An 11,852-nucleotide genomic window follows, 5' to 3' on the forward strand; every position below is an offset into this window, starting at 1 on the left:
CTCTTTTTAAAATTTTGGACTTTAGGCTTCTGGATAATTTTCCGATGTTTTCCAGTATTACGAATCGTTGGAATGCATTAATGAAAATGACCATTGCTGCTCAGCCTTTAGCTATGCAGTGGGCTGACACTTCATGTCCAGCCAGGGTAAGTATTTTATACTATGCTATGCCGCATTTTAGAGCGCAGCTCTTATGCGGTCGTTACTGGGTTGAGCTTCAACGTCCGTCAGCGTAATCGTGCCAACACGCTCGTGCCACAGCTCGGGCGTTCGTCCTCGTCCTCTTCTTCCAAGGTTGGCTCCAATGCCACTCATCATTCCAGCGTTCCCATACTGCCCCTCCCCCTGCATAGGCGCTGACGGCACTAGCCCACTGCCAGTCGGTGCGGTGATTGTGTTCTCAAATTCTTTGCTTCAACGTATCGCGAAATCAAAACACGTATCGAGCTGCGCTCGAATTTCGCATTCGGAAGTATCGTAATTATCGGACACCTTTTTTTCCGTCCTGAACCTCTCTCTCAGTCTCCTCCGTGACGACGTCAACAAAGGCGCCGTGACGTCAGCAGGGAAGATACCCTGCTACTGATCGCAAGAGCTCCGTAGCATGGGTGACCCTGGCTGCACGCAGAACGAGGAGCCGTAACAGTAGACTCGCCACACACAGCCAAATAAACAACATACTCTTAGCTTTTGAAAGAGGAATAGATGTAGTGGTGGTAGCAGAGGGAAACTCACGTTTCTACCGACACATACACTTTCCTGAGCGCTTGAAACGCCACTTACGTGATTTAAAATGCTTTCTCCGGAACCCTCCGTTAGAAATGTTTCCTGCTTTATTATTCATCACAAGAAAATTCCGCCAGATAATCAACCTAGCGAAACTGCATCGCACCATATATTTTCGCTTGAGGTCCAGGTATCCTAATCAACTATGCCACAGGCAGTTGGGCCTGAATAAGATAATGTAGTTAAGGAGCTTCACACAGGTGCGCCGGTGCCATTAGACGCCACTTGGCGCGTGCTTCGCGGAGAACTGGAGCCTGGCGTCGCAGGCATATTGAAACAGCAGTGACAAGGCATATTTTTTGGTGAGCGTAAATGACGAAGGTATCTACTTTCTCTTGTCTCTCACATGCAGGTAGTGGTCACTCGCTCCCTCTTTTCCTCTTCCTATAACCGCTGACACTGCAGGGTAGCAAAATGGGTGCTCGTCTCGCTTACAATCCTATCTTTTCATAACCTTGCTTCCTGTGTTGTGTCCGTATACACTAAGGAAAATAAAACCCTTGGCGGTAGAGTGGATGTCGGAGCACCGCTTTAACAACCTTTAGTTACTAAAAATTTCAAAAATGGACGTAGTCATCATCACAATGCCCTTATAGAACACTTCACTAATTTCAGGTCTTCAAAGGTTGTTTTATGCGAAACTTACAACTGAAAGGATTTTGGGGTATCCGGGCACATCAAATATTCAAGCAAGTAAAAAGCTATTGTCCAGCAATTTTATTTCCCAGCAATTTGTACTAAGCCATTGTTCGAGCACGCCATACACTCACAGTACACCATGCTTCCACTTCGTGACGTGGCCACACCGGGGGTGACATGAAGAAACCAAGCAGAGTTTCTTTTTTTTCTAACTTGGCTTTTGCTTTTAAACAGCGGCTCTGTTTAAATTGTTTAAGTATGATGCTGTTTCATAGATCGGCTGCCAAGCGTCAGCGAATCAAAGCGCATCGGTTAAACGTAGGTCGGAGGCGCACGTTCTTTTTAATCATACCACTCAAAACTACCGCGCATTGCTAAATGTTTGTTGTGCACTTTATTTAGTTATGCCGATGCATTGACTGGGGAGTGAAATGAATGATATAACTGGAAAAATACTGCAATATGCCGTTGAATCTTTTAGATGACAGTGTATCTGCCACGATTTACATGTTACATGAAGAAGATGCCAGAGAATGGCATTGCAAATACATAAACAAGACATGCCCGCTATTACCTGCTGGTGCAAGGGAAGACGACCCAGAACTTCCAAACTGTGTAGCCTGTCTCAAAAGTTGCAAAGGTGAGCTTATTCTTATTTATTCCTCGTCTTCATGCGTGCACGTCCCCGCCACATATGCTCACTTTTCCGTAATATTTCTGCAGAAGCCTGTCATACTGACCTATTCTGAAGCTACAGTCCCTATTCTAAAAATGGCAAGCAACACTCTGGGAAGTGACTTTAAAACTGCGCTAACAAACGAGGACAAGCGAACGAAACACACGGCAGACCACGAGCGCAGACTGCAAACTGTTTATTCTTGAAAATCAAAGCATAGGCTACTTCAAGTAGGATCCCAGGCATACGAGCACATCGTGACTCATACTTGTGCAGATAACAAAAGATAATTCTGCAGAGTAAATGCAACACTGCTTGCTATAATTAACATGAGCAAAAAAATTTAACCAATCTGTTCTACGCAATTTGTTCTAGGGTCGGTTTATTCTTCATGTTTATTCGGTAGAAGCAGTGTTACAGTTACAGATAACCAGTCATGATTAAACTGCCTGCACCCGGAGCGGTGCATAAGCTAAAAATAGGTGCGTCGGCTTCTATCCGCAACCACTCCCGCCAATATTGCCCGTTGTAAAAACATAGCAACAGTGTTACATCATCTGTAATGCACATATCATATTCGTTTTATCTGTTGTAGGCGATCGGCAAAAGAACGAGGACACAACGAAGGCAGAAACTGCGGTGCAGGGCATTGTGTTGTCGTTTTTACTCCTTCAAATTGTTTGTAAACAATAGGTTCCGTATCACCCACCACAAACCTCCGTATCACCTTCGATTACCAGCACGTTGCTTAATCAGAGAATACTTATAAATGAGCGCATATTTCCATATTGATGGCGCACCCCAATGGTGTCCAAAGCCTCCTGCCCCCATCGCACGTACAACGTGTTGCTTTCCCTTAGCGATCATTTCAGTGCTTTCATATGCCGCCACAACATCCCTTTTGATAATTAGTTGCCATGCTGAACTTCGTTTTTGTTTCTTTAATTGTGAAACAGAACATCAGGTATATGCCCCAATCTCAAATCTATACCGTCAGCTACCTTTCGACCTAGCGCGTAGTTCTTTCTTTCATAGCTCTTCACAAGGTCCTAATTTCTAAAGCTGCTTTATTACTTAATATAAATACACGAGCGAGCGGTTGATCGAGACGCGAGGTAGGAGGTGACAGAGAGGGATCGGGTTCTATGAAGCCCTATAAGAGCAAAACGCTTTTTGCGATATCCGCACAGAGCTGCCGTTTCATTATATTTTGGTGCTATTATTTGACGCATTCAAACTCAGTCGATTACAACGAGTGACGGAAAGCTTTGGAAAGTGCGTCGAAGTGTCGGGAGTTTAAGATACCGCAGAACTACAATTATAAAGCGTGTAAGGTCACCTGCACCACACCACTATACATGCAAGAAAGCTAAGATACGCCCACTGAACTGAGAAATACTCGCGCTAACTTAAAACGACCCTGTGGACTAAGAACTTCAAAATAGTTCCTTTACAATAACGATAAGATCCTCAATATAATTTTGGATTCCCGGTTTGTCCTTGAGCAGTAGGAACGTTCTATTATGGCCAGTGCAAAGTGCATTATGGTCAGTGTTTTGCACCTACGTGCAAAGAGCCCAACATACAGACAGTAACCACTCATAGCAGCAACAGTCAGGCATCTGCGTCGCAAACCCAGGTTGGTGTGCCACGTCGTCCTTCAACCGCATTCTCGCATGTTCAGGCGCCCATGTTGCCATTGATATATCTGCGTCAGTGCAAGAGTTCCAATGCGACTTACAAATACTCTGAGCAACCAGCCGTAAAGAAAAGAAACGATATATACTAGAAGTTGAAAGCATGAAGCTGGCAAACGAGCACAAGGAGATAACAATCAGTATATCAAGATTCCGCTTTGGTCGATAAGAAGATCTCGTTAGAAATTACACCAATGGGCTCCTGGCGTTATCGGCCGTGTAAACTTCGTAGTACATTGAAAAGCTTCGCCTGTTGTATGACACAGTGATGTTCCACCTAATTACGCACAAAAACCTGCGCGTACCACAGGACCACTATACTCTGTTAATTCATCGAGTCTTCAAGAAGTGCTTGTTTTATGGAGACAGTGACAATTCTAATGTGGCTACCTTTCCTGCGGTATTTTTTCGGGAGCAATTATGTGCGCACGCAAAGCTCATTTTTGCCTTCGCGGAAATTCGTGACGTTATGCATAAAGTGCCAGGCCCATAATAGCGTAGGCGTGCACCGTATGCAGTATGTGGGAGTGAAAGTGTGCGAGAGGAGTCAAGGATCATGGCTCAATGTCGCGCGGGCAATGTTGAATGTATGGTCGAAACATACCATCTTCTGTCGCGCGCGTACCGCCAGGGGGATGGGAGGAAGGGGGAGCATTGTGTGCTGGCCCCAACTGCGTATTGCAGGGCTGCGCGTGCCCTATCTTAAACTCCATCTGTGTTGTGTGCAGAGTCTACACATTCCAGGTGGGGCGACTGCTTACGTCAATGTGCTACATTCTTGCCGCTAAGAATGCGTTGAAGTGATAGACAGCACGAAGGTCACTTCGCTCGCTGCTGCTGCCTCGCTACTGCTGCCACCCTCCTTCCCGCCAGCGCATTGACACCGAGTATCCACTGTCAACGAGTGTGATTCGTTCATGTTTGCCTGTGCACGCTGACAGCGTGCACAGTTGGTAAGTTTAGTTGGTAAGCGAACGTTCGCAAGCTTATAGGGCCGATAAATCTACTATACTTACTTCGTGTATCTTTCACCCGCCAAATTTGCTCACTGGGTAGTGCGTGGTGCAATGGATAGATCACCTGGCTGCTCAGGGGGCCTTGTTTGAAACAAACTGTCAGACCATTTCGGCCAGTGGATAGGTAACACGGTGATTCTACCGTTCTTCAATAAACCTCTTTACCGCCAGATTGTTGAAGAGGTGTGAAACTTAGTATGCACTGCTCCTCAGTAAAGATATTCGCCGCCAACTTGGGTCACCGGGTAGGTGAAACTGGGTATGTACTGGTCTTCAATAAACCTTTTTGACACTAACTTGTGGTGGCTCAAAGAAAAATATTACTGTGGGCGTTATAGGGACTAGCATTACACATCACATTCACCTACTGTGCCCCAGACGTAATCTAACAGATGCTCCTCAGCTGTACTAAGCCAACATTGGCCAAGCTTGCCTCTGCCACAAGCAGCAGTGGGAGTTGGAAGATGAAGACTTCAGCCAGCTGTATACGCGCCTGATATATGACGCGTTTCAGCGGTGTGATAACGGTGGGTCAGTTCATAGCTTAAAAGCTAATTGCAATTAAAGTGACATTCCGCGTGAGATGAATTCCGGAGCAACTTTTCCGCCGACAGATGTCAAACGGGGCTTAAAAGACAAATCACAGAATCCATCAGCACCTGAAGGGAGAATGTGTCAACCAAAATTCATTTTCTTGTTTTCTGCAAACACAAATTCATGTGCGAAAAGAAAGTAAGCTAGAGCCATCATCTTCGCGCGCCAGCCAACTGACTATGAAAGCGGGCGAGAAGAACATAATACCACGACAAGCAGCTAGCATTCGATGGACGCCACTACTAGCAGCGACAGAATCTACTCAGCTACAGGCATCAGCAGCGTTCGAATCATCAGAGAATGCGCCCCTAACATTTCAGCATACGAGGAACGCACCACAGAGAACGATTCGCGCTGCTGCTTTAGTCGCGCAATGTGGAACCCTATTGTCTCACATCGTCTCATGTGAAAGAAGTTACAACGTAGCCACCTTAAGCATTTTGCTTGTTGTCAAGTACCTTTGCTTTAACCGCTGGACTAGGTACGAACACGCAGATTTATTGGTCTGGGTAGACTCCCCTGACTGTTACCAAAGCGCGAACGAGTAAGATTAGAACTGCAAACTTTTGGTAATGCCAGTCTGAACCTCCATGCGAGCATTTTCTCCAGACTGCGTCACACTGTTACTTATGAGTAGGATCCAGATTACTTCATTCAGGATGGTTTCATTTCCCCGCCTGCAACTTATCACCTGTGATTTGGAGCAGTATTTTTTGTTAAAGTAAGGAATGTAGGACGTTTCTAAACAGCGGCTAATACTTTCTGGACTAGCTGTCTTATCGCTCTTCATTTGATACAAACGACGCACGTAATTTTTATATTTTCGTGAACAGCTGTTTGACAGATAGTTATCGCATAATCAACACTGGTCAGTGGCAACACGTACTGCAGCAAAAGTGACCCCACCACCAATATTCTAACACGCGTACGTATCACCTGAAGAGTTATTGGCTTCAGCCATGTGGTGGCATGGACATTCCTGGCTTTTAATGCCAAAACACGTTCCATGTTTTCAGGACAACGACCTGCTAAGCAAAAAAAACAAAGCAGAACAGCTCAGCTGCTAGACAAACCTTGAAGGTGCCTTGTCCACAAACCAGCTCTTCGTCGAATGAGGTAATGAATGCGAAAGGCTTGAACTCACTAAGTTGACTTATACGAGTGACCGCGCACATACAGCACTTTGTCAACAACGTGGCGCGAAGGTGCCCTTTCAGAAGTAGACCTCGTTCGACTTTATAGCGACAGCAGGCCAAGCGTGACCGTCTGCATTAGGTTATGTTATCAAGAAATGTTATCAAGAAATGGAAGTGCTGCTATCGACGTCACCAACATGTAGCGTGTCCTCGTTCCTTCATGTCGAGGATCTACTTTGCGTCGATGGACAGCTGGAAGCGCTCAAAATCTGTAACAACATTTCGCATCTTATTTTTTTTTGCCTGTCAGGCACATGATTGCTGCGTTGCTTCTGCAAGCAGGTCATCTTCGCATTCTTGATGATGATGCCGAGTTAACAATTTCTGAGCTTCGTCAAAATTCCGCGTGTTGAAGAGATCGGAGATCAGAAACGCCTGACGGACACTTCTTACGTACCTTGAGGTCAATCTCATTGTGTTTAGGGGATTAAACAAGTGCAACTTCTGTTGGAAAAATGAGCCATCTCAATGTCGAAAAATTTTGCTCTAGGAGGGATATCTACTCAGGCTCAACGACAATGATTTGCTCAGTATTGCCATGATTGCCAGCGGCTTAGAATAGCCTTTTCGTGGAGATGGAAATGGGTATACATATTACCGCGGGTATATGGACACCACCGCTCCTAATGTACTTCGCCACTGATTCACGTCATCAATGTTTGATAACACACAATGAGAACACTACCGTCACTCTGAAAACCAGGCTGACTGAGTGCGGGCTATACTAGTAGATATGGATAGCTTAGAGCTATGTCATTGTGCATTTGAACTGACCCTGCGGCAAAGCACCTGGTATAGGCTTTGTACGTACTGAAGGCAACCAGACAATTTCGAACACCTTTTTCGCTTTACTATTGATGATACTGGCAACAAAAAATGGAATAGACTTGTAGAAGGCCAGGTACAGCAAACAACGGAGCAGAAGTGACAGCTAGCTCATGCCAAGTGTTCGGTAACTATGAACGCTACTCGTTTAGTAGATATACCTTCACTTTTAACGTAATTTTTAGGTGCTGCGAGAATGTACCAATTGTATACATTTATTTTCAAGAATATTCTTACTAAGCTATGTCATGACAAAAAATATTGCAGCAGAATCCGGGTACACAGAGCGTAAGCTAAGGACGAGATAAAAGACTCTTTATCAACCGGTCTTTTCTCATGTGTCCCTTAATTCTGCTCACAGATTTTGCTTTTGCATAGGCACCAACTTGCTTAAATTTAACCGGATTCGGCAACTCATTATTTGGGAATACGTGCCGTACGTGTTCTACGTGATTTCCTTTAGCCTAGAAACGGCCTTTCTCTACCCACAACACCTGTTTCTGCATTGCGTGATAAATGTTTTTTTGGCATAATTTCAAGACGCCGCCTGTCAATCAGAAAATGTTTTTGTTTTATTATCGAACCGCTGAACTAGATTTGGTGAATGTAATCATTAACTGACCTTAGGCATTGTGAATTCAAGCATTCATATTTTTTTCTTGTAACTATCAGGTCATTCCTGAACAGCACAAAAGCATCTGCGAGGAAGTGCGTGCTGAATATTCGCTTTTGATATTTGCAAGTAATGTTTCCATAACAAATGTCTTAACACTATTTTTCACGCATTCAGTGAACAGCTTCAATTTGACTATGTACCACATAATGGTGCTTTTACTCAGTTTTCCTTGTTCCTTGCAATAGGTCTAAAATATGCGTTCTTAATTCCTTAAATTTGCACGAGATCATCACATAGTTCTGCCAACACAATGCATCTAGGATTAGTACTGTTTGTTCGAAATTGAATTTTTCTTTCTAGTTTAGATAAAGAAATGTGCAGCTGCTGGCTGTAACCCACTTCACATTTATATGATTGAGGCAGAGTGAGAGTCAGGAATGCTGACAGCGGTGAGAGGGTGCAGATCTTAGCGTAGATAATTGTATAGGATGCAAATGCAGATGTAAGGTGACAAAAAACGTGCATATAGAGTCTTGAAGTTATCAGTAGCAGTTCAAAGAGACATGTCTGCTGGGAGCATGAATTTTCAAAATGGATTCATGTGGACCAAAGGCCCTAAAACTTTAGAACAGAAGTTTCCGTGTTGGAATACTGTGTCCAGCATAAGACATGACTACTTTTACCATGGTTGTACACATACATGCTTTCATTACACACACACGCAAAAACCTTACCATTCCACGTACCCCCATATAAAGTCTTAACCTCGTCACAAAATAATATTTTTACCTTTAACTCTAAATATTTGTGCATAAATTTTCTACTGCTACCGTTATTGCGCAAATGCGGAAGAACTTAATTTGAATCAAATAACGCTGTGCTACAGTGCTTCCAGCAATGGACAAAACAATATTTGTGGTAGTGTCAAGCGGCTCACATGTTCACCACTTGCAACGCACATTTCACCCTGGTAATGCACTGACAAGAAATATGCGCTAGTGAAGACAACATTTTGAATGTTAGAAGCATCAACTTCACCATTCTATAAAGCAATAAAGAGAAGCGTTTGATTTTTTAGGGCAAGGGAACATAATCAACATAGTGTTCGGTGCCACGCCCGCGTTCAAGTGCACACTGTACATTGTTGTGATTCTTTCATAACTGCTATACACGCTTCTTCTGGAAGGTTAAGATAGTAATTTTCCTCATTGATTTCACACACCAAATGAAAAATTCGCTGCATCCGTAGAGGATAATAGATGGCGAAAACGCACTTTCATATTTGTGCATTGCCTTTCCAGTGGAACCACGTTAGTTAGTTCGTAGGCAGTTGTTTATTCCACTGATTAAGCAGCGTGATTTTTTTCGTTTCATTTTCGCAGATTTTGCACCATTTACTACTCCTGACGTGTATCGACGGATCTGTCTCGGATGGGCTTTTTTATGGATCTACTGACAGCATGTTCAAAATACATTGGAAGAGGTGCTCTTTACTGCTATTTCTCATCTCAAAACTACAATAAAACTGTAAAAACACAACTCATCCATTCAGGAACCTACACGGAGCAGCATGTTGTGTTTTGTTTGTCTTAATTTTTTTTTGACAGCATGCCACAATCAGTTCAATAGCCTACTTGTAAATATTTACTACGCACATTTTCTTATGACAGTTGCAGCTTAGTTCAGCTATCTGAAATGAGATAGTACATACGTAGTTGCAGCACTGAAGATGTTATTACTGAAGACGTTATAAAGACCAAATGTGCAGATGTTACCTTCCTCTTCGAATTATTTCAGACAATTTTTAATGCTGCGCGGCTGCTCGCAAAGTCATACGCTCGAACTCACTCCAAGAAAGAATTCTCACAGTGATTTTATCCTTCCATCTAACTACACATTCGTTGCTTGCAAAAAGTAGCTTACACCGCCGTAATGAAGAACGACGTAGACATTTGTTTGCTTAACAAAGACACATAACTTCGTCAAAATAATTCAGTAGCGTGTATTCGGCGTTGCGCTACATTATACAACTGCCGATGTGACTTTTGCCTCATTTTCAATCGCACTTTCGTCGACTCTTCTCTCGTTGTGATTCCGGTTTTCTTGCAAGAATCACCTGGGTGTGTGGTAGTGTGTGCCATCCAATCCATCACCTTTTAATTTGCCTACGATACCACACGTTCCCCTCAAACGAAGTATAGCCAGCTCACTCCCCTGGAAATCCCGAATAGAATTGAGCAAGAACAGTGCAGCAAGTTTTTGTAAACAGCGCCGTTCGACATTCAATGGTTACCACGTAAAATAGCGGTGCCCACAAGGTCTCGCGAACTCTGAGGCATCACCGCGCACATAAATCAACAACACTAATCGATCCATTATTATATACACAATAGGAGTAGTGTTGCATGGGTGTAGTCATTGCTCTCGAGTGAAAGCAAGTAGTTCATTACATATAAATTTTGTAGAGGAGCCGCGGCATGCGTATTTATCATATTTATCGGCGAGGTAGGGCAGAACGACCATTATATACTCACATCATATTAAGGAGGAATAGATGGCCTAGATGTGGCGCTGCCTATTTCCGCTCTCCAACATCATATTGTGGCTCATTTTCACCACAATACAAACAACGATAAGAAAGCAAAAAAGACATAGTGAGATCATCCTGAAAGCTAGAAATATACGAAATATCTACGTTCACACAATTTAAATTCATTATTTAGGTACAGCTGCCAAAAAACAAACAAATACTAGGAAACACGTAGAAAGAATATATGTTATTTTAAAACAACAAGAACACTACGACAAAGACAAAGAAAAAGCAAAGAATATCGGGATGCAAGGTACCCATTAGCATTTAGTGATTTCTTTGACATTCTAGATTCTCGAAAACCTTTACTTTGGCCCATTGCATAGACACAGCAGCTCAGCATGAACGCAAGTCTGTTTATTGTATGCGGTCGCCTGACACTCATGCAAGCCGCAGAAGGCTGCACGCTGTACCAATTCCGCTACCGCACATATAGAGCGGGGCGTTGACGGATCATCTACTTTGATTCGTTTCTTTTTTTGGCAGAAAAACCCGCTCCCGCTTTTAGACCTTAAAACACTTCCCCCGCAAGCAGCGCTTGCGTCGCGGTACAACGCGATGTCCGCGATGGCTGCAGCAGAAGTACAAGTCGCATGGCCGTATAATTTCCATCGCAATAAATCACCCGTCTTACCATTGGATTTGAACAAAACACAAAGATCAAATTAGTACTAAAATGCCATACTCATCAGATCAGAGGACATTCTTTTCTTTACTACAATTAGCCCACAGACGCAGGCATGCGTTTATCGTGCCACTTGTAACACCAAAACAAAGCAATAATTTACTTTAAAAATGCGAGGGAATGTTCGCTGGCACCGCAGCCAAGGTTGCGTGTACGGAGCTCCTGGACTTGGCTTAATACGCCAAGTAGTCTGAACGTTTACTGATGGTTTCGGTTTCCGTTTTACCAGCGTGTTAGGTTTTAATAGAAGAGAAATCCGTGTATTTATACTTTAACCGAAATTGTGTCACAATACCTCATATACATACCTTCTGATATGAACGAACATAAATAATAATTCATGAATGGCGCGCTGAAGGAACAAATAGTGGAGATCTGTTCCAAATCACATCAGTTTGAGTTCGCCTTTGGCTTTACGCTTAAACGCCGACTATTCAATTACCCGCGCCAAAGCATGCATCGCACTGCAATAAGGTAGTATGGCAAGTGATATGATAGTTTGTATTGCGATGGAGCGTAGCATGTGCTTTGA

At 43.5% G+C, this 11,852-nt stretch overlaps 1 protein-coding gene across 2 annotated transcripts in view; it reads left to right on the forward strand.

Annotated features, from left to right (window-relative positions):
- LOC142587142 (papilin-like) overlaps nucleotides 1–9,592 on the forward strand; it is a 31,339-nt gene extending 21,747 nt beyond the window's left edge. The window contains exons 3-5 of one of the 2 annotated variants that reach the window (XR_012829368.1): nucleotides 1,907–2,065; nucleotides 6,425–6,524; nucleotides 9,428–9,592. Coding sequence is in view for 1 of the 2 variants with exons in the window: in XM_075698030.1 (XP_075554145.1) it covers nucleotides 1,907–2,065; nucleotides 9,428–9,501 (233 nt within the window). In the remaining variant the exon portion in view is untranslated. The remainder of the gene's footprint in view (nucleotides 1–1,906; nucleotides 2,066–6,424; nucleotides 6,525–9,427) is intronic. The other variant, XM_075698030.1, reaches the window with a different exon arrangement.
- The last annotated feature ends 2,260 nt before the right edge of the window (nucleotides 9,593–11,852 follow it).

The sequence above is a fragment of the Dermacentor variabilis genome, chromosome 7 (genome assembly GCF_050947875.1).
Source record: "Dermacentor variabilis isolate Ectoservices chromosome 7, ASM5094787v1, whole genome shotgun sequence".
In the NCBI taxonomy this organism is placed as follows: domain Eukaryota; kingdom Metazoa; phylum Arthropoda; class Arachnida; order Ixodida; family Ixodidae; genus Dermacentor; species Dermacentor variabilis.